This window comes from Cheilinus undulatus, linkage group 1, assembly GCF_018320785.1.
Source record: "Cheilinus undulatus linkage group 1, ASM1832078v1, whole genome shotgun sequence".
In the NCBI taxonomy this organism is placed as follows: domain Eukaryota; kingdom Metazoa; phylum Chordata; class Actinopteri; order Labriformes; family Labridae; genus Cheilinus; species Cheilinus undulatus.
In genome coordinates this window covers 28,326,295-28,350,213 of record NC_054865.1, presented here as the reverse complement: position 1 = coordinate 28,350,213, position 23,919 = coordinate 28,326,295, and the positions used below count along the sequence as shown (strand labels likewise).

Here is a 23,919-nt window from a genome sequence, read left to right as displayed (position 1 = left end):
AATAGGCTCCCAGATGATATAAAAAAATGTATCAGATTACCATAGCTTTTCACACACCGTTAAAGACTGGATACTTAATAGCCAGTGCTGTCTGTACTGAGCCCAAGGATGACTCTAGTTTTCAGAGGTTACCCATATAGGCATCATACATCAGATAGCAGGACTTGTGTTGTTAACCACATTTAATTATATAACATGAGTGGATAGGCCCTTTAAACAATGTAACGACTGAATATAACACTGCATCTAATGGACTTATTGTGTACTCATTGCCTGTATTTTGATAATTGAGAATTGTTGTATTTTTTTTATTTACTTTAGTATGCATTTTACAGTGAATGCCTCCTATTTGACATCATGCGCGGCACCTGTATTTTACATACCTAACTCTGTTTAAAAGCACTTTGTATATATCTGTTTTTAATGTTAGGACTACAGATGGACATTAGTGTTACACTAAGTCTGGTGCAGCCATCTTTTTATTTTTATTTATTTTATTTTTTTTTCAAATAATTAATGATACTGCACACTGTCCTGTGAAATAATCTAAATAAACTAAACTAAACTACTAGCAAAGAGAAGAGAGAAACCTTCAGGAAGCTTTCACGAGTTTTCTACATGTGTTAATAAGGCTTAACACAGGAAATACACTTGGATAGATTTTTTAGTGATGCATGAGATTTTCAGCTTATCATTTCCTGCAGATAATAGCTTAAAGTTAAACATTGGTAGATGTGAAAATTTCTGTCAATATTTACAGCTGATATATCAGTTATACATATCAGCAGCATCTTTCATATAATGGCCTGAAATGTTGCCTTAGTATACAAGCATAACATCAGCTATAGCTCCTCACTCAAGGAGGCCCTGTATGAGCCCTGTAGATTTTGATTAAAGCCCCAAACATAAAACAACTGCTAGAGATGGGCTGATTCACTTTTTTAAGTCCTAATTCAAATACATGTGTATGGATATCAGATATTAATTGAGGTATTTTTTCAATCATTATTATTTTTGTTGTTGTTTTGGTGTCATTATGTGTGAGGTTACGCAAAGCTCTAGTAAACTTGAAACTGTATTTCTTATTCAAAGATTCAGAATATTTTAAAATGCATAAACTAAATATTCTTAAATGAGTTAGGCTAAACTATTGAAAGATACTTCAGTAAAGGAGCCACTACAAGAGGAGCAGTTAGAGGAGATTGTAAACCAGTGCAAAACTACATTAAGCCAGTCCTCTTTTTCAGTTGATGGTCCACAGATCTGGCATATTCTTCCATCAGAAATAAAAACACTAACTGACAACAGTGTGTTAAATAACAAGGTATAACAATGACTCAGGGCAAAGGCAAATCTTTGAACACTATGCTATATGTTTATGTTTTATATTGCTCACCATATTTTAGTCTTTTTTTCTCTTCGTTTGTTCAAACTTGTTATTTCACTGACTGATTGTTGTGTTTTTTCGGTCATAGTCATTAGTCTTTATGTTTATCTGCCTTACTCTTAGCTTTTATGTATTTCTCTGCTTGTCTATTGCCTACCTGGCTGCTTCTGTTTTTATGCATTTCTGTGGCTGCTAATCTATGTGTACTGTGACTGTTAGTCATGTTTGTCTCTTTTTTCCGTCGTATTATGTCTGTCATTCCTTCAAAGTCTATCCAGGGGCTAGGACTGCAAATTAACAATGGCTTAAAGTTTTGTATACACTGGATCAGTTACACTGTAGGGCCCCTGTTTAATGGACTTGCACAATTCCACCAAAATATGAAAATTTCCACTGGGGGGACAATTCTCTGTGAAGTTTGTTGAGTTTTTGAGCTTGTTAAAGCTCCCAGATTAGCAATTCTTCTGACAGAAAAATGATGCATGCAGATATTTTAGGGTCCTTGACGACCCTAGGTCAGTGCTCGTGGCTTAAAAAAAATGTAAATACCAGACCCAATACTAATATTGGACCAGATCTCGCCTATCTCTACCAGACTATCTACTTCCCTGCTCATCTTTCAACTCCTCTTGACTCAGCCTCTCTTTGCAGGGGAGACATTTGCTGTTCTTTGCGATAGAAAAGTGGGTATACGTATCAGTACCGGCTAAAATTAGATTAGAAATATATACATATTGGATATCGGCAAAAATTCAGTATTGTGCATTCCTACTTTATTTCAAAGGAATTTGTCATTTTGAATCATTTTACACTCTCGGGGATTTTGTGTGAAAATACCACTGCAGCCCACCTGTTTTCTAAATATAACACCAGAAACCTTGTATTGACAGTAGACCTTAACTCTGCTGTTTGTACAGCAGCTCTTATCCAGAGACTGCCCTGTTTCATTTTAAAATGATCTTTAATAGCAGTAACTATTTTAACTTTTAAAGTAACCCATCAACATGAAAAAATACATCAACTCTTATCTGCTTAACATTAAATCAATCGTCCAAACCTTCTGTATAGACTTGATATGAAAAGTTAAGTAGGCAATTAGCTTAAAGTTATGACTGCACCACAGCCAGATGACAAAAAAGAGAAACCAAACCCTTCTCGTTGGTCTATTGTCAAATAGATGACAGACCACTTATTTTTTGTTACTATTATGAAGGACAAGACGAGGAAGTATTAATAAAATTTAGATCAGGAAACACTTCATATGGCAGGCAAGCTCAATGTTAAAACAGAATTTAAAAAAGAACAATTGCTGTCACAATGTGTAGAACAGAGAGATGACATAATAAAGCTTGTGCTCAACTTTCATATAACACATTAGATGACAGTTAAACACCAGAAAAGCATGAAGAAAATCCAATAGAAATATACAGAAACAAAGTTGCACATACAAGCAAGACTTGGCTTCACATGCTGCTATAAATTGAGATACACCATGGCATCCTGGATGTGAATTACAACATGAAATCTGAAAATCAAAAACACTACTGCACTCAAAAAACGTATTGTGGTTATTTTCAGGCATCATATGACTTCTCAATTTGGCTTGCTGGAGATAAAGTACAGAATGTTTTGTTTACTATGAAAACGCTGGGCAGAAAGTGTTTAATATGTGTTATATAATCAGAACAGGTCCTGAATAACAGCTGGAGGTCTGTCAGTGAATACTCACAAGGTTATGGAGCTGGCTCTGTTGTAGATTTTGTCATCTGATACTTTTCACACACTAAGCATGAGCACATTACAGCACTTGGTGAGGCTGGAGGGTGCTGGCTTTCATGTAGCTTCACTTTAGGCATCAAAGTTTCGCTGTTTGTCTGTATTTCAGGATGAACGGCATGGTTGGAATAACACCCGTGTTGTAAGGCGTTCATCGATTAGGCGAGTTCTTACAAAACTTATCTAAAGAAAAATATGAAGCCTTCAGATGTACAGAGAGGACATGCAGTTTAGTTGCTCTTGCAGACCAGCTGGTCTCCAAATATAGTCAGGCAGGCTGCAGGACTGGCCATGGAACAGAAAAAGACAGAGTTGCAAACAATTCCCAGGGTGGTAAAATGCAGTACCACGAGCTGCTGACACTTCAGATCTGCCACCTGCTTTGCTACCAGTGCATTTGAATACTTAGAAACTGTCTGTGTGCTCTCGTCTTCCGGGGATATCCACACAGTGGATGTCCTGGCAGCCTTCAAAAACCCAGCCCAGTGGTGGATTTTAGGGGAGATCCTTTGTTATTTTCCAAAATCGCTGAGTAGTCTGTGCTATGCTTTTAGAAGAGAGGGTACTTGAACATTAAAATTGGAGTGCTCTTTTCTAAATCTAGCATAGGAATCAAAGCTGCACAGAACTGCACATGTGTCAGCGTTTAAGCGAGTAGCTTGTCAGTGTCCAAACTTTTTCAAGAGTCTTGCAATTATTTTTTTATCATTCCACAGCATGTGACTTCAGGCACTCACTGCTTTAGCCCTTTTGTGATTGTGTCTGCCAGCAGTGCCCATGTTAAAATGCCATCAAGTGACTAAATTGAGAAACCAATGCTTTGAAATCAGACAGGGAGAGAAAAAATGAAAATGAGAGCGACCACAATGTGCCTATATTTATCTCATCAGGCACTGAAGTAAGGAGATTTAGCATGAAAGAACTGTCTGCCTAATCTCCCATTTTGCTCTGTGTATTCATTACAGAAGTGTAGTTGTTTGTATTTTCATGTGTGTGGGGGTGTTCTGCACATTTGTTTACAAAATGAGTCTTCTTTTGTCTTTTTATTCTCCACATGAACATATTTCCTCTGTGAATCCCGTGGCTAAAGAATCTTTTATTCAGTGTTGACTCCTGTAGTTCTCTGTTCATGTAGAAAAACAAAAACTATGAACACACATGTAGATGGCTCAGACTATTTTTATCCTACAAACACAACAGAATATGACTGCAATAGCACAACAGAGCCAGTGGTAAATTTAGATTTGTGTTTGTTTCTGCTCTCTAGCTACAGCTGAACATATTTGACGCAGCGCTCTGCTGGTAGCTGCGAGTTTGGGAAAAATAAGATGCTGTTTTTTGTTTAATGCAGCTGAGGTTGTTGTTCATGTTGAGGAACCAACAAAGATTTTTGCATATTATGCAACCAGATTCTATTGTAGGTTCTGTGTATCATTCATGCTAATCTACATCCATGCTGGTTTGAAGGTCAGACTCATTGCACTTGTTTTTGTGTCACATTTACACATTTTTGTAAAGAGTGGGGACTAAAAATGAGAGTGATGCAAAACAGCTCACACTTCAAATGGTTTCCTATCGAGTACCTCCAGTGTTGTGCCTGATCAGAATGAGGAATTAGCAGACAGTAAGGTTGAACCTTTACTGTTTGGTTCTCTTCAGAGGGAGTTAGATATCATTGTGCGCTAAGCTGACACACTTCAGCAGCTCAGTGGACTGTCTGTGCTGCACCAAGTTGCATTGAAATGTCTTAAACATACAGCCTCATGGCAGAGTGCTTATCAAGAGACTTCAGTTGAAGATACTCTTTAAATGGCATAGCAATGATGTTAAAAGTCCTCCGGTGTTTCCATTACACATTTTTTCATAAAGACATGGGTCAGACCTCAAAATGTATACAGCTGCTCTTGGACAATAAGGGGTAGGACTGAGGTATATTGTAAAATGGACAATGTGATAGTTTCTTTCCCTACAGTATTGCAGTTTTTATTCAAAAAAATCAAATGAAATGAGATAAATAGATTAATTAAAAATTAAATTAAGTGACTAATTTCATACATACTCATTTCAAATGAGTATGTATATGTTTTTTTACTTATTTGAGTCTAAATGTCATTGTAGGATTTCAAATACTATGCACTATGCAGCCTTCTGACAGCAACCCTCACACAAACACAAGAGGCAAGAGGAGAAAAGAGGAGAGGGAACAAGTGAATGGGTGACTTGTTTCTTTTTAAACAACATTTCTAACTGTTTAAATGTATGCTTATTAGGGGTTTGGCAAGATCTCGTACCTTGAGATTAGGTGAGATTAAAGCATCACAGGATTTCTCTTTGTGGTAAAAATGTTCCGCGAGATTGACAGGCTGGGCTACTTCATTTGCAGAGGTCTATAAAGTGGTCCAGTTGAAGTGGAAAGCGCTTTGTTAGTAAAGAAACAGAGTAGAGCTGATCCTCCCTCACCTGTCTGAATCACAGCTTACATCAGGGGTATCCAAACTATGGCCCATGGGCCAAATGTGGGCTGCGGCTCATTTTTGATTGGCCCCTAAAAATTATTTAAATTGCATTAAATATGGCCCTTAATAGAGCATGAAGCTTGTGCTACACTGTATTATTATTCTTAGTTTCAGCACAACGCAGTGCTACCTTGCTTATACTGTAAACAAACATTTTGACAAGGAATTATGGCTGTTTTTTCAGGACTAAATTAAGACGACACTATAAATAGTAAAAAAATTTGCAACAAAAATAAGAAAGATATCTTGATTTATAACGCCGTAATGGATTACAGCAGCAAATAGTGCACCAATGATGTTCCAGGGGGTGGGGCCAGTGGTACCGAGAGCTGACTAGGGCCCCCTGAAATCTGAAATCCTTAAAATGATTGGCTGTTTGCCTTGTCAGCCATCAACTAGCCATTTAAGCATACCCAGTCATGGAGCATATCCTGACCAACATTAGATTGGTTTGACTAACTTTAACATCGAGGTGAGATATATAAAAGTGACCCTCCTTATATATATCTGTATGTGGCCCCCAAAGGAAAAAGTTTGGTCACCCTTGGCTTAGATTCTCTTCTGCATGTGGGGGCTCATTCGAGCCACATGTTACAGGCAGACTAAGAAAAAAATAATCTATTAAATCAATCTGTTGCTGCTTAATACCTATGCGTGGTTACAGTGAGTAGAATATAGTGTTTAATTAGTATATGCACTCAGAGATGGCTTGCAAAGTGATGATATGTATTACATTACATACATTATTCTCTCAGTTAGGGGTGTGCGATAAGACAATCTCAGATCGTGAAGAAATAGAATGTATTGACAATCTGCTTAATCTGTTTTATCGTAGGATTGGCTCTACTACATCTCACTCTTTGCCCCCCCCATAAACACACACCCCCACATACATATAATGCATTGGCCAACAGGGTGGTGCAGAAGAAATTGAGAAAAATCTGAGAAAAGGTTGTTTTTCTGGTCACTAAATTGCAAATTTGACTTAGAAATGTAATGAAAAAATCGTGATAAAATCAAGATCGTCATCTGGCCATACAAAAATTGTAATGATTTTTTTTTTTTTCCATATCGCCCACCCAACTCCATATGCCCAAAAAACTGTCACTCATCATTTAATTTTAAATAGAAAAAAGATAGGCATTGTAGTGTTTGCCAGAAGAGCAAAGTGTAGAACTATCCCACTCAAACCACAGGTGTGTTTTAAGAAAAGAAAGCCAACGTAGGATTTGTGTGATATGATTTATAAGTTTGAAATAGACATTGACAAATATTTTATGTTTCCCAAAATATGTGCCATTAGCCATGCATCACCTCATTATTGTTCCATCCATGAGTAATTATAATATGTTTTTGATAATAAACAGCCATAACATGACACTACTGTATGTGCTCTGACATTTAGTAAGCTTAGTTTTAAACCTCAGCTGATGCAAATGCCACTAAATTCCCTTTTTGTTTGTGCAAGATTTCAAGCTTTTGTGTGAAATTAATTCGACAGACAGATAAGTGGACACATGGTTTTTATGACTTCCTGTCTGCCTTTTGAGCAAACTGTGCATGTCTCCTATCTGCCTTTTAAACCACTCTGCCTGTCTCTTCCAATATCTGTGCAAACCTTCTGCCTCTCTCCCTCTGAAGTATGAGCAGCTCTCCCTGCCTGCTGCCCTGCAGTCTATTATCTCATATTATGGTTTCATAACCAGGAGCCCCTGTTGTAGGGGAGATCATCAGTGTTGTGTTTTTGATCTGTGACTACTTTTTGTCTCATCTGCCACTGGCTTTGGTCTTCTAGCACAGATGTATCACTAATGAGGAAAGAGGCAAGACTCTAATGTGCTCCCTGTTTGATTTAAATGAGACATGGTCATAAACAAATGACACACATAGAGGAACAGCTCTGGCTGTGCAGAGGAGGATGGGAGTGTTTTTTTTTTCTTTTGCCATATGGGTACTTACACAGCATTCAAATTAGCTGTGAGTGTATGTGTGTGAATGAATGTGGAGAGCAGAGCAGAGCAGCTTTGCTTTACAAAGAGGGCCAACCACACAGTGATTGTATGGCCACAGAGCACAGATTAATGGGTCGGCTTATCTGAATGTGCGCATATCTGTCTCCCACTCTGTGTCCCTCTTCCCATCTGTCTCTCAGTCACAACGGACACACTACTACACTTTAAAATGTAAAAGTTGATCCCAGCAGAGCGTTGAATTTTCAAAACCCCTGAATTTGAGCTTTGGTATAATACTAATAAAATCAGATGGTTTCTATTGAACTGAAACCACTCTTGCTATGTTCTTGAAAAATTGAAAGATTTTGCAGATATGAGAGATTGCATTGGTGCTGTGTTCTTATATCTGAAAAGGGCATTTGACACCGCTGACCACCAGGTTTTACTTGCTAAATGTACCCACTCTAATTTCTCTGCCCAAGCCATAAATTTGATGAAATCATATCTGTTCAAACAGGAAACAGTGTGTTCTTCTTAACTTGGCTGTCCATGGGGGGGGGGTCCTCACAAGGCTCCATAGTTGGACCCATTTTATTTTATTTTTTGTATATTAATGACTTTCCCAATTCCTGTCAAAATGTTAAGATGTATGCAGATGATGCTGTAATTTTTACACTGGCTAGGAATGTCTAATACTCACCTCAGCAATGACCCAACACATCATGTCTCCTTTTAAACACCAGAAAACTATTTGTATGATGTTCTCAAAGCATCCAAAAGAGGTGCCTTGTTCTAATGTACTCCTTAGAGGGGAATTACAACTTGTACATACATTGTAAAACCTGGGGGTTACTTTGGACTCGTCCCTATCCTTTAAGAGCCAGGTAAGAACAATATCAAACACTGTTCAGTTTAACCTGAATAATTTTAAGAAAATCAGGACATCCCTTACTGGAAGTGCTGCTCTTATGTTCCTACATTAGATGTATTCTCACATGTTGACTACTGCTAGTCACTTACAGGAATAACAACTCTGAAACCAATCAATGTATAGAAGTGTGTTAATGTAAATGTTGGCAACTTTTAGGTTAATCCTCTCTTTAGCGTCTGCCTCATGAAATAAGATGGGGTATTTTGTGATCTTTGGCACTTACAGCACAAAATCATCACAATTCCTGCCATTTTCATCAGGCACTGACATGTTTGAATTGCTTTTTAGGTAATAGTGAATCACACCAAAAAGTATGCCAGTGTGTACTGGGATGTTTGTACTATGATCACTGTGTTTGCTATCAAGGCTGACCCCTCCACTTTCCATCCTGGAGGCCTTTTTCCATCCCACATGACTCTTTACTGATCTGAGCCCGAGGACACAGAGACAGCTGAGAGGTGTGTGCGCCTGAGAGCAGCGTGTGTTTGCGTATACACAGGCACAAGCAACCAATCGGTAGGCGGGACTCCAGCTGCACTTGGTGGCAGGCGGTCACAGGTCTAATAATAAGACGCCAGAATCTAAATCCAACCTGTTACATAATTCAACATCACACGTTATCAGTGGATGGAGGAGAGGTCACACGCACATGGAAAAGAAAAAGATCAGTGTTTCATTGTGCATTAAAAGTACAGGATATTTTCTGGAAATCCTCTTATTATTGAACTAGTGGACCTAAACCTTACTGTGTTTTCTTTCTTCAAATATTCTGTTTGCATTTCTCCAGCAGGGCTTGTAGTTGCTATGCTACATGACTAGCATGAATGCAAGGAGGGATGGCAAAGTTTATAGGCATGATTAATGGGGATGAACAATTTTGAAAAGAAAAAATCAAATTGCAATTTTTTTGACTCATTGGATTTGAGTTTTTGTATTAAAGAGAATGGTCATTCTCATTTCTAATAATAAAATATATACAAAAATAAGGAAAATAGAATTTTTCTAACTATTCTAGAAAAGAATGACTTGAATGTTTGTGTGATGTGTAGAGCATAACATCTCTGCTGCAAAACATTGTATTAAACTGATATTTTGACACACATTAAAAAAATATTGAACCTTCTGTGATTACAAAATTGCAGCCATATTGCAATTCTATCTGAATTAATTGCTCAGCTTTAATGATTTAAAAAGGTGATCAAACTGGATTATGAACATATGGTTAGAGAAATATTGACATTTTTATTAACAAATTTCACAAATAAAAGACAGATTTCACATCTTGAAAAGATGTAGATGCAGAACAAATTCTTCACAGAACAGTAGCAAAGAGAGGAGGGGGAAACACTGGATTGAATTTGGAGCCCAGCTTGTAAGGCTTAAAGATTGGTAAACAGATTGTTACATAAACTCCCAAATCACATTAACCATTCGTACCAAAGTCAGGATTAAAAACACTTTAGAGGGAGGGGATTTCATTGCTTTACCTTAAGAAGAGGCAACACTTTCTCTATTTTTTGCCAGAATGACAAAGATTTTTTTGTCTCGATTTAAAAAACCCACTAAACTAGGTAATTGTTCTGCAAGTAAGCATGTATACGTCTAAACCAGCTTGCTCTTTTCATGTCTATGTAAATGTTTCCTTCATCCGTGCCTCTTTTGTGGTGACCTGCATTGTGATCACCTCCCAGCTTCCACAGAGGCTGTGTGTCTTTGTATGTGGACATGTGTGTGTAGGCTTTATAGGAATGCTCTATTCAGGCATGACGTCCTGAAGAATGACAGCTCTCATCTATACATACGGAGGCCCCAGAACCAAATCCTCCATCACTAGTCCTTTGTCCTGTGCTTCACATGTGCGTGTGTGCCTGTGTATCTTTGTGTGTTTTTGGTGTTTTTCTTATGTGTTTAAGGGATGTGTATGTATGCGTTCTTGGGTTTGGCTTTCCTAGAAATTAGCTATCTGACACCCACTGTGCACACATGATTGGGGCTCTGTCTGTATGTGTATAGAGGGTGGGGGTTTGTGTAACCCACCTCTTCTCTGAGGCTGTTTTTCTGCTGCTCCCTTAATCAATCTCCTCCCTCCCTCCATTCTCCCTCACTCATTTGTTCTTTGCTTCCTCCATGGAGTATCACCTTTAGCCTAAATCCTCATGACAGGACAGAGTGAGAGCCTCTCCATTCTGGTCTTGGAATATATCTCAACTCCAAACATGAGTGCATTCACCAGCCATCATGTAAAGATGATGGTCTCCATGACCTTGAATCTTGACCTTTGTCGTATATTTCTTTTTGCGAACCTTTTCCGATTGCAGCCCATAAATAAAAGCTCCCTGAATATAGCCTCCCTTTTCGTCTCTTTCACCCTGCACTTATTCAGCCTACAGCTGGCTAACAGACCCCCACTCTCCCTCCTCTCCCCTCTCTCTCCCTCCCTCTTCATGTTTTGTGTTGGACTGCGTCTCTCTCCACGTGCAGAAGCAGCTCAAAGGCATGTAGGAGGAGTTCCCTGCGAGGAATGTGCGTGACTGGCTGGCTGACTGCAGTACACACACACCCACTGCAATACACACACTGCACACACACACACACACATACAGCAGCAGCAGCTCGTAACTCACGCCTCTGCCGAGCCAGCTGAGAGGGACTCTGTTCTAGGCAGCCTGGCTGTAGTGGGAGGAGGACAGGTTGTATATGTGTGATTCTTTTTACTTTTAGCTTTATAAAGACTGATGAAATGATCGTAACTTAAAAAATTACACAAAAATCTGACCCAAATGTGTTCCACTATAATAAGAGAGCAGCAGTGAGAGGTTTTGTAGAGCAGGCGTCTTCTTCCCCACATCGTGTCTCTGCTCGTGTGCTGTAAAGAAAGAAAGCTGTGATTCTCCAAGCTGCTGTGTATCAGCTGACCTCCTGCGGGATTCTGGGAGTTTTCTCTGGAGGAGTATAAGAGCTAGAGAGCTAAGACGGGCTCCTCAACCTTCCGCTAAAAATACCACTGCTTTACATTTAAGCTTCAATTACTACACAAACAGAGCAGGACTTTGTTAATTTTGTTTTGACAGGAGACAAACCACGAGACACAGCTTCCATTTCATAGCATTTGACTAATGGTCTGTTACATGAGCACACATGAGCAGCCCCCCCAGTGTAATTTTTGGAGTTGAGTGAATGTGAAAAAAGAACACAAAAAAGTCAGTCAAGATGAGCTAAAACACATGTCAGTAGTTGTAGTATTTCTGTTTCTTTGGAGTATTTCATCTGAACAGTGTTGATTCAGAGTGGAAAAGCTTTGTCCTGAATGGTGAAAACTTGGTCCTGGTCACCATACAAGTCCCACCCAACCCCACCCTGGCAAAATTGGAACAAAGGGTGGTGCAGTGCTATTTCTGCTCTTTACTGTCTTTATGCTCTTTAGAGTTCTTGTCTATTAATGACTCTAGATGACCTCACATGTCATTTTTTTTGAATGTGTGTTTATGTGTATTGCTCAGCTGACATGGAAGGTCTAAATTTACTCTTTTGAGGTGGCCCAGCTGGAAAAGTTGTGTCATCAGCTGCCTTCCCCGACACCCCTTCTCTAAACAAGTCTTTCCAGCCAAAGTCAAATAGCCCTTTCCACCTGAGCACAAGCGTAAACAAAGCAACCAGGCATTCGTGTGCTTGTCGTGTCAGATGCATGCTATAAAAAACAACGGAAACGCCGCCTGAACTGTAGCAGGATATAGAAAAAGTAGCTTACTTGCTACTTGAAGTGTGATGTGGTTTGAAAAGATCTGCTGACCCTCTTTTTCCCTCATCTTCTAGATGCAACGGAGGAGTTTTTTGAGTATGATGCAGAGGAGTTCCTGGTGTTCCTGACCCTGCTTATCACGGAGGGACGGACCCCGGAATATTCTGTAAAAGGCAGAACTGAGGGGCTGCACTGTCCACCGGCCCAGTCGGCCATGCCGCCTCTGCACAAGCACGAATGCAGCGACAAACTGCCCCAGGTAGCACACGTGAACACATGCACATGTCTTTGTACACAGCCTGTCTTGTCTATCTTGATGTGTTAATAGAAGATTGTCTGTTCTGTTTGTTTTTTCCTAGAGGATGTTGCTGTTGAATTTACGTCATTCAAATAATAAGCGTTAAGTTTCTTTGAAACAGGATGTAACATAGTTCACTATGTAGCAGAGATACTACAAGTGAGAATCATTCATTTTCATCAGTTTAAGTCATGCATGGCCATGACAATAAATGAAAAAACCTGGAACTTGATGAATATTTTAGGTCTGTAAACTTCAATGAACTTCCAGAAGTTTTATGATATTGTGAATTGAGATCACACCAAAATAGATCACAGTGAAATTAATCTCAATGTGCAGCTCTTGCTGGTCCCATCTGCTTTCCCCTTAAATACCAGCATACTTGTGTTGACATTGTCTAACAAGCACTAACCCTTCACCTCTGTCTGTGGCTGCATCCAGTGTCGCCAGGCAAGGCGAACTCGTTCTGAGGTGATCCTGCTTTGGAGAAACAGCATCCCCATCATGATTGAGGTCATGCTCCTGCCTGACTGTTGCTATGGTGACGAGTGCCCTCCTAGTGACCCCATCAGTGACCCAGTCATCAAACAAGATGCTCTTCTGCTAGAGAGGTGGACCCTGCAGCCAGTACCAAGACAGTAAGTAGCACGCAAGCACCTTGACCCTTTTTCTGTTTTAAATCAGCAGTTTATAAGGAAAACGAAGTGTGTTTTTCGTTCCATTAGTCGCTGCTTCTTCCCCTGATACAGTGCCATCCTTGATCTCTGTTGTTTAAAAAACAAAGGGGTCCTTGAATTAGGGCTGAACAGTTAGAGGAAATAATATAATTGCAATTGTTTTTCCTAATATTGTGATTGCAATTTAATATGGAAATATTTTTTAAGGTTCTTCATCTTATAGATTTTTCAACAAATACAAGCCATAAATCATTTTGTAAACACAATATTAGACACATACAGGACAGAACAATTTTAAAACTATATTATTGCAATAATTTTGATGGGGGTGATCATTTTTATGTCATTCTCATTTTAGATTTAAAAAATATACAATATCAAGTAAAGTTGTATTTATTAAAACATGTTTTAAATGGCCATTTAAATGTTTCCTAAATGTGTAGGGCATAACATCTCTGCTGTAAAAAATCAATGTAATGAACTGGTATTTTGACACACATTTAAGGTTAAAAAATATTGCATGATCTGCACCTGTTTCATTTTGATCTAAAATCTGTTACTTGCCCAACCTTACTCTGAATAATTTTAAAATCGTTTATAAAAGAGTCTCTTTTTTTTGGGGTGCAGATGGGGTAGTAGATAGGTTGCACCCGATGCATGTGGGCATAGGGCCGGGTTCAAGTCCAGTCTTTTGCTCCTTTCCCATGCGTCTCTTCCCTAATCTCTCATTCCTTTTTTGATTCTATCCACTGTCCTTTTTTCTAAATTAAAGGCATAGAAGCCCAAAAACATATCTTTGAAAAAAGACAGTCTCTTGTACTTTACAAACCTGTAGTGAGTGAAGGTATGTTCAAACGAGCACATATCCTACTTTTAAAAGGTTCAACTAGCAGGCTTATTACACAGGGACAAGTTTTTATTTATTTCTTACTTTCTATGCAAAAAAAAAAAAAACAGACGCAGGAGTTCTTATTTTCGTTTCATGTTAAAGTATGAAAGTGAGGAATTGGAAAAAGCTATATAAGGTAAGATGAAAATATTAACAAAATAAATAGGTACTCGTATAAGATAAAAAAAAAAAAACACCAGAGGTTTGGCACTTAGAGAGTTAACTAGCCCCACAAGTTGGCCCACTTTCCTCCTGGCATACGTAGCAACAGGGGACACAGTGTTTGAAAAACGCACACACATCCTGGAACTGTTTTCTCATTAACCTGACATACTGGCACATTTCCACCTCTCTGTGACTGTGTTTTTATTAGGAGCGGCGATCGCTTCATTGAGGAGAAGACCCTGCTGCTGGCTGTGCGCTCCTACGTCTTCTTCTCCCAGCTCAGCGCCTGGCTCAGTGCCTCCCATGGCATCGTCCCCAGAAACATCCTGTACAGGTCAGACATAACACTCACTCAATACTTTGACACCAGTGGGCTGAAGGCTCTACTGAAGGATATTAAATCTCAGAGAAACCTGAGCTGGAGTTGTTTTTTAAATTCATTTGTAGGTATAAATCTTGTTTACTGAGCAAGGTTAGAATAGTTTTGTATTTGTTTTTAGTCTTTATTTTAATTTAGTTTTCACTTTCATTAGTTTTTTTTCTGCTGAATTGTTAGTTTAGTATAGTTCTTATTTTTGGCTGGCAGCTGAGGTCAGCCCTACAGCTGGCTCTGTCTGTGTCTGACTGAGTGATGCTACTTTCAGTCATACCATACAGAGTGGGGTGTCAGTAATGGCTGCGTACACTGCAGTAAATACCTCAGATATAGCTTTAGCATTGCGCCCATTTTACTAGAACTGGACCACATCTTTGTATGAAGTAAAAAATACAAACCACCCTAAAGCTTTTCATGTTGTAAAAAGTGTTTTTTCACTCTATTTCCAACCTGCCTCAGCATGAGTATATGATCGGGGAAAGGGTTTCTTGATGTGTGAGTGCTTGGATACAATGGCTGCCAATGGAATGTTTAGCTAGACTTAGCCACAGCTGCACTTTTGTCAAAACTAGACATTTCTTTACTAAAACTAGGGCAGAGAGCAACACTGAAAGCTTTCCATAACAGAAGAGATGTTGTCGCTTTACTCTTGGTCTGTTTCGGCATGGGTCTGCAATCTTAAGGTGGGCTTGTCCAGTAAATCCAGGGCCTGCTGCCACGGGAGCTGTTTTTTAGTCATAGCTGGACAGCTTTTCTTGTTAAAACCACAGCAGAGTGCCAAACCGAAAGCTTGTCTTGGCAGAGATGTTTTGCTTCTAACTTGTAGTGATGTGTCCCCTCCTCACACAAAAGACCACAGAATAAAGGGAGAATATTTTCTCCTCACCATGTGTGTGTGTTGGTGTTTGACTTTTAACCAATCAGATGAGATAATAGAAAAGCTGGAGGGGAGGGGGGATGATGTTGCTCAGCGCTCCTTCAGCCATATAATAGGTTGTCAGTCAGTATTCTTGTGTCAAAGACTAAAACTAAGGATATTTCATCCTTAATTGATTTTATTGTAGTTGTCTTTGTCAGTAAAGCCTCATTTTTATTTTTGTTTCAGTAAGGTGAACTGATTTTTATATTTTGGTTGTAGTTATTTTGTTAGTTTTACTTAACTGCTGTTTAGAACCACTTTGTCAAGAAACACAGATGATTTGCAGTTATTAATTTTTTCTTTATTAGCAGTTATTTATTTGCTCTCATTGCTGTTATTTATATTTGACGGTGTGGCTGTTCTGGGATCCCCCTGCCCTTCAACAAGCCTATGTGGAAAGCATCGAACAGGAACAGCACACGTTCCGACTCTTTCTGTGCCTACAAGGAAAGCCTTTGGCAGGGAGAGAAGCAGCAATAAACCCAGAGCAGAGCAGACATCAGTGACTACAGAATGACATTGATTTAGTCAGCTATAGCATAGAGGAGGAGCTGGGGTGGAGGAGGGTTGTAAACAGCAGCTTGCAGAGGGAGCAGCAAAGTGTTGCTTAGGCTAGAGCAGTTTAAATATGGCAGCATGAGTGAAATTAGCCAATAGTGTTCTGAGAGCAATCAGCTGACTGTCAGCTGATTAGGGCTTTTGTGAGATCAGCTGATCTCAAATATATGGCAGCGCTCAGCTCTGTGGCTTGTCCAACTTAATGCTGTATGCTCAGCCTTTGAAACTTGAATTGGATCAGTTTAAATGGAGTGTCTGAAGGCTCTAATAAGTAAGACATATTACAATCTTAAGTTTTATTGATGAAGGGTGTATTTGATCTCGCTTTTGCTCTGTGCCAAACAGGATCACTGCTGCTGATGAAGAGCTGGTGTGGCAGTTTTCCCAGCCACCTTCAGAACACATTTTTCCTGTTCCCAATGTGTCCCAGAGTGTCGCGCTCCAGGTCCGGGTCCAGTCGCTCCCCCGCCAACCAACCTACCCCACCCTGGCCTGCAGCATCCACACTGGCCTGCCTCCGCTGTACAGTAAGAGCTCAGGCTTCAGTCCAAACTTCAACACCCATGGAGGCTTACCCTCCTTGAAAAAGAGCCAGGACCCCAGCAAAGACAACCTCCTTCACAACTCTAATACGTTCAGCAAAACCTCCAATATGTCCGGCCTTGTCCTTAATGGATTACCTATTCCTAATCTCCCCATCAACAACATCCCCATCAACAGCCTTCCCCACACTGCAGTGCCACATTCTTACAGCAAGAAGAGCCAGGAGCCTGCTGAAGACCACACATATCAAAACGGAGAGCTTCCGCAGGTCAGCATCCCCCAACGTCAGGGCTCGCCACTGTTCCACAGACCCTCGCAATCCCCCACACCCTCCCGCTCCCATTCCCCCTCTCCCCTCCCCACAGGCAAAGCAGGGAAGTGGCTGTACTCAACTCTCAATGGTTCATCTGACCCCACACAAGTGGAGGACTACAGCTCTGGCACCAACAGCAGCGACAGGTCAAAGGCGCCCATCCCTGAGCCACTGAGAGCATTTAAGAATTTCTCTTTGGCTGAACCGCCCCGCTGCCCTTCCCCACGGCCCTCTGCATCTGAGACAAACCCTCTGATTGGCTCCCTGCTGCAGGAGAGACAGGAAGTTATCGCCCGCATTGCACAGAGGCTCAACTTCTGCGATCCTACAGCACCCCCACTCCCTCCTGGCCTTTTTGCATCAGACAACCCTCCCAAAGCCATGTGGGGCAGTAACCATGATGACATAACTGCCAGTAAGACCAAAGAGCCTGAGTTACCGCCCTATGAGTCTGTGGGTCGTGTGTGGCCCAGTCCTTTCAACACACCTGTGACTGACAGCTCATACAGCAAACGGGAGAGCTCCTCCCCCAAACCTGCAGCCTGCAGGAAGCTGAAAATGACCGAGATGAGAGATGCGGAAGAGGAGAGGAACGGAGAGACAGAGAGAGAGAAAGAGAGGGGGAGAGAAAGCTCCCTTATTGCCCAGGCGGTTCAAGACATTACCCGACTCATTCAGGAGAGACTGTCTGTCCCCCCTTTGTCCCCCAGGCACACCAGGAGCGGAAGCCCCCTGCACCACACGCACACAACTACAGTCACCCACACAGTTCGCACATACTCACATACTGCGCACAGCCCACAAGCCTCACACACTGCCACAAATGGCTACTCCAATGGCCACATACCAAGCCACGAACCTCGCAGAGGCAGCACGCACACCGCTGCCACTCAAGCACCCATTTGCACAGATAAGCCCAGAGTTGATCTGGGGACTGAATGCCATTCACCCCGGGCCCAAAACGGTGCTCACTTTACACTTGAAGAACCCTTGTTTAAAGGCCAGCCCCACAACCAGGCTGGTCAGCGTTTACGAACTCCCTCACAGGAAAAACTCAGAGACAGGACATCCAGCAGCCATCAAACTCCCCCTAATACCCCCTCTGTCCCTGAGAACAGCCCACGGAATGCCCACTTTTTTAGTTGGACTTGCAATGATGCCAGCCCAACTGTGAACTATAACATAAGCCACAACCACAGCAAGCCTCAGCCTCAGTACCAGATGCAGACGCAGACATGTGCAGCAGCCCAGGACTCTGCCCTGCAGGATGAGAACCAGGCACCCTCACAGTCTGGATGCTCCAGCACCCACAATCCAGACATGAGCCCCCCTCCTACTGTCCTGGTAAGGGACTCCTCATATGCTTTAATATGTTACACACTGATAACCAACAGTTATTCCAGTTATCAAACACTTTATCCACTATTAAATCATTTTTGGTTCCCATGCATATTAAAAATGAAAATACTCAGTAATTTGATTTGACAGATTATGTGATGGACTACTATTTGTCCAGCAGCGGTGATATTTCAGAGTCTCTTCTGTTTGTAGCCCTAGTGCTAATTGGAGCTAAACCCCAGCTGGTGGAATCTGTTGCATTTAAAGTACTTTTATCTTCTACCTCTGGACTAAGAATGGAGATCCAAACATGGGTACTTAAATATTTTTCAAAACCTAAAAATCAGTAATATTTTAGCTTATTCATTTATTTAAATGTTGATTTCATTCAATTAAACAAAGAAAAACAATTTATATCCAACATAAAATATTCAACTTTCGATGAGAAGGAGCAGAAAAAAGAATAACCTTTAATATCTGCCCCCTCTAACCAGGAAATTATACACATACATGATAAAATATTTTGAATAAAATAAAAAGCTACGGGCCAAAGCAGCTGCTAAAATCCTGATATCATTTCATAAGTTAGAATTCATGTGACGCTGAAAATTATCTTATTTCATTGTAGTTTCTCAGCATACTTTAGTATTTGTTTTAAACTTAATGTTTGCCTCCTTGGTTTCTCTGTTAAGATTGTTCCATAAACTGACTCCTCTTACAGAAACGCAAAGTTCCATCAGTTTGGTTCTGAAATTCTTTAACTACTATGGAGTCTCACAGGTCCTGTGGTGTAACCAATTTTATCTTATCACTGATGCAAAAGCAGATTAGCATTGTGTATCAAATTAAACCTAAATGTGGTACCTTAAACTGTCAGCTTAAAAAACTCTGGTTGTACTGGGAGTAGCATGCACTTATAACACTAGCTTGACACAGAACATTTTTTTTCTTCATCTGTTCGGATCAGTGCTGAAAAGTGCTTCCAAACTTTGTAACAAGTTCTGTTAGTATTGATATTAAAATGTTAATATTATTTACATAATATTAATACGAATAGGATATGAATCCAGTGTTGAAATCTGGGATGAAATTTGCAGAATAAAAGTTAATTATCTAGCTTATGAAGGAGGAGGATATACTGTATTACGATGAGTTAAAGGTCAGCTCTGTAAAAATGACTATTAGGGGATTGTAGACAATATCATTTCTGTTTAAAATGCATTGTCATTTTTTGTCTTCACCAAACAGAAAGGTTATGATGAGGGTATTCTTATCATTAGAAATTAATGATCTCCATCCCCTCTCTAGACAAAAGAGTAAATACGTGTATAAATGTAATGAAGTGATTAAGTTAATCATTTTCAAAAAGGGGGAGCTTTACTTCTACACTTCAGGTTTTTTCTTGATCATGCCAAACCTCTGAGGACAAAACAGCATCTTTTATTTCTTGCTGATTTTCACCTGTGCCTGTTTAAGGAGTGATTTAAACAAAAAATCTCATTCTGCTGTCATTTAACAGTAATTTGAATCACTCTTTGGGTCTTCACACTAGAGATTATTTTTTAAAAGAGCTGATTTAGAAGTGTGCTAATAGTGATTTCTTCAAACATCCCATAGCAGCAACGTTTAAAATGGCTGTATAGAAATAATCAGTTTTCTTGCTTTGCAGGAGAAGCATCAAAGTTATTCCAGTCTATTTCATAACCACGTAAAATCTCCTTGCAGGAGCCATTAGTGACTTTTAAAACATTTAACAACAGCCATTTGTATAATTGGAATAAATATTTGATCAAACTTCATAAAAAATAAACTTTACACACTTTCCAAGAAGAATTGAAAACAGAGATGCATGATATTATTGATATAATACTGGCAACGGCAGATATTACCTTAAACATAGAAATCAGTACTGGCAAATGTGAAAATTTATGCTGATATTTACAACCTATATTGTGGCTGGGGGTTGGCTGACATTGTGTTTTTTAAGACTGATACCAACTATTAGTGTTTAATGAGACCGATAGCCATTATTTGGAACCGATATGCATTTATTATGACATACACATTGTACTTAAAGTAGCGGGAGTAAAGTATAAAAAATGAAAGACTATAATCAATTAAGCCCTTGCTCTATCAGCATGAGAAACGGCACAGAGCAACACAGTAGAAACAGGTTAACAGGAGGAGAGGCCATCCATCACTGTATCAGTGGCACCTGGGCTTTAGTGTTGATTGCTTCTCATTTCATGTCTAGCCAATCAGGTTGTGTTTTATACAGGACATTTGGTGAGACTGGAGGCTAAAAAAAAAGCCAGAGAAAATACATATTTTGCATTTTAACCAAAGTAGTTCACCTTTTGATCACTTTCTTGATTTTCTGTCTTATTTTTCTTCAAATAAAATACTGATATGATGATCAGCCAGTCTGCCTCTTAATTTTGGCAAGAAAAACGTGCCTGTATCTGGTGTAAATATTGGCTGATGGACAAATTAGCTTGTTGAGTTTTAGGCTGGACCAACAGAATTATGTCAGCTTACGTGTCTTTCTTATTCATCATCATTCCTTACACTTTAAAGAGTGTTTTGAGGACTAAAAATTGTTAATTCATCCTCGAACTTAAAGTACTGGGGTTTAGGGTCTAAACTACATTTAAATATTGTGTCGGCTAAAATTAATTTGTAAATATCACCATATGGGATACTGGCAAAAATCCAAAATCATGCATCCCTTATTGAAAAGGTAAAAGCAGGAATCCACAACTAAAAGGAAGGTCTCTGTTTAATACAGTTCTGTTTGAAATGGTATTACGTCAGTATAAGTCACTAATGAAACAAATAAGCCTCATGAGGTTTTAGGAATATGATGTAATTAATAAAAGACAATTTCAGTTTACCTGCTAAGTTTTAATCTCTCTCTATCACTGTGCTCCAGCGAGCTCACAGCCCCTCCCCCCTGCGTCCCTGCAACAGCTGGAAGAAACACAATCGCCATTCATTAGATGCCACAGCAACCAAGGCCTTCCACCCCTGTACAGGCCTGCCTCTGCTCTCCAGCCCTGTAAGGAACACAAACACTCTAACACTCACACACAAGACGCATAGACACTCATCCACACCATAGAATTGGCAGCTATTGTCACTTTGTGCATTTGTTAAGATTTCACACACAGACTCACAGGCACACTCAAATGCTTGGTGACTCAGTCGACGCTGGTGTCAGCGCAGTTGTGTTTATTATAACACAACACTCGCTCCCCTTTTATTTAATGCCATCTGAAGCATTACTCACTGTACTTTCACCAGCATAAAAAGTGGGCCTCTGAATGTTTGCCATAAAGAGACTTTGAAATATCTGGCAGGTGTTTTTACTGCTGCCTGACTGCTGAGTTGTTTCTGAGGTTAATGTACACACAGAAACACACACAAACAGGCTGTAAGTGAGTAAGACACGTGAGTCATCTGTACCTCATCAGTGCCTCATCAGTAAGTTGTTTCACAGACTTAGTCAAATTACCACACTCGTAGATCATCGCTGCTTCCTGTCTTTAGTGCATTCTTACTCACAGTCTCACAACATAAAAGCACACATAATTTCACACCTTTATACTCACAATATTACAGAGGTCTGAAGTGGATATGCTTCCATACTTATTTGTACTCCATTTTCTTGTTATAACTAGTCATTTACTGTTGTTTCCTTGAGATCTTCACTGGCTTATCTTGTATCCCCAGGGTTACAATACACAGAACAAACATAGAAGTAGCTAGATTAATCCTAAGAAGTCCACAAGTTTTTTGGGGGGGGTTTTTTTGTTTTTTTTTTACGTTTAGTCAATTTTTTTTGTTTTTTTTTGACAATATAAACCACCCAGAAAATGTTTACCATGCTCAAGTTTGGAATATTTTTTTCCAGCACAGCCTCACTTTATGAAATGAAAACTGTTGTTGAACTATAACTCACTGTGTTAGATATAGGACTTCCAAAAAAACACAAAAAAAACATGAATTGGATTTTCAAAAATGGCTATTTAAAAAAAAGATGTATAACAAAATATGAAGTTGTAATTAAAGTAAATTTACACATAATAACATTTCATATATAAAGCTAAAAATGAAAAATGTTACACACATACATATGTATCTATAGGTGTTTTTGTCTACCAAACAATACCCACATTTAACATAATTTTTGTACTTAATAGTACAAGGAACAATATGGCATTCTTTGCACTCTGAGACTGTGAAGGATTCCCAAACAGTGTAAATTAAACATAAAAAGATGTTTCAGTAAGCCAAAGTCAAGCTAAATGCATAAAAAAACATCATATACATGAGCATTTTTTCCATTTGTATCTGTCCCAATGACTCATGAACACAATTACAGAGAATTAAATTGCATGGACTGCATTTTTACAGAATACATTTTTGGTATTTATTAAAGAAATAAGGGGATTTTTTTCCTTTGAAGAAAATGACATAAAATGCCAAAGTAATTAAAGAATTACTAGAGAGGGTCATGTACAGTATGGAACACTGTATCCCCTATGTACAATTAATTTTAGATCAAATTCAAATGATCTTATTTCCTGTTGGCATTAAACACAAACTGAAAGAGAACCACTTTCCCCACATAGGGATTTTAATGCAAACTGTCAAATGCAATCACATGACAAAAATAGTACATGATGATGTCATGTAAGTGAGATTGTGGACTCCTAAGGTTTACCTTTCCACAGTAGCTTGGCTCATGGTAGCATGGCATGTCATAGTCAGACTTATTACAGGGATCTGCTAATGTTTTGTTTTCAAAGATTACCAGAAAATTGTTATGTCATCACAAGAAATCCAACTTTGTTATCTCAAGATATAAAAGTTGTGATCTCAAGAAAACAACTAAAATGAACAATCTTTCCTTTAACAGGAAAATGTATTAAATGATTTGTTTGGACATGTTTGCCAAAGGCTTCCATACAAAAATGGTTTTAACAATTAAAATCTTTCACAGTGGATAAATACAGTATACATGTTTTCTTAAAAGTATGTATCTAACTAAAGAGTCTAAAGGTTTAGCTCTTGTTATTGAAAAAAAGCTGTTATACCTCTTAAACTTGTGAATTTCTTCTTGTGTGGTCTAGATTTCCAACATACATGTTGTCCATTTACTAACATGTGATACTGTGACAGTTGCTCCGTGTAAATCATGTTCTGTGTGTGCTGCAGGTTCCTCAGAGGAAAAATCAAACAGGCTACTTTGACCTGGACACCTCTCTGGCTGGCTGTAAGGGTTTGCCTTGGGCCTCTGGGAAAAGGTACATATTTCTTCTCCTGCTGATGTGTGATTCTGTAGTTACCACTGTGACTGTGACAGTTTGTTTACAAGGAAACTGTAAGGACACTTTCACAGAATTAATGCAGTCTCAATAACTGTTAAAAGGACAAAGAATTATTTGTTTTTCAGTCACCTCCCACATCATCTGTTTATTGTAGTGCCATCTGGATGATTTACTCATATTTTGGATCATAATTTTGAAACCTGCTTGTT

At 39.3% G+C, this 23,919-nt stretch overlaps 1 protein-coding gene across 2 annotated transcripts in view; it reads left to right on the top strand.

Annotated features, from left to right (window-relative positions):
- Window positions 1-23,919, top strand: part of fam214a (family with sequence similarity 214 member A) — a 51,231-nt gene that overhangs the window by 23,571 nt on the left and 3,741 nt on the right. The window contains exons 2-7 of one of the 2 annotated variants that reach the window (XM_041785126.1): window positions 12,376-12,560; window positions 13,041-13,237; window positions 14,539-14,664; window positions 16,529-18,383; window positions 21,310-21,435; window positions 23,598-23,686. In XM_041785126.1, the coding sequence (XP_041641060.1) occupies window positions 12,376-12,560; window positions 13,041-13,237; window positions 14,539-14,664; window positions 16,529-18,383; window positions 21,310-21,435; window positions 23,598-23,686 (2,578 nt within the window). The remainder of the gene's footprint in view (window positions 1-12,375; window positions 12,561-13,040; window positions 13,238-14,538; window positions 14,665-16,528; window positions 18,384-21,309; window positions 21,436-23,597; window positions 23,687-23,919) is intronic. The other variant, XM_041785135.1, reaches the window with a different exon arrangement.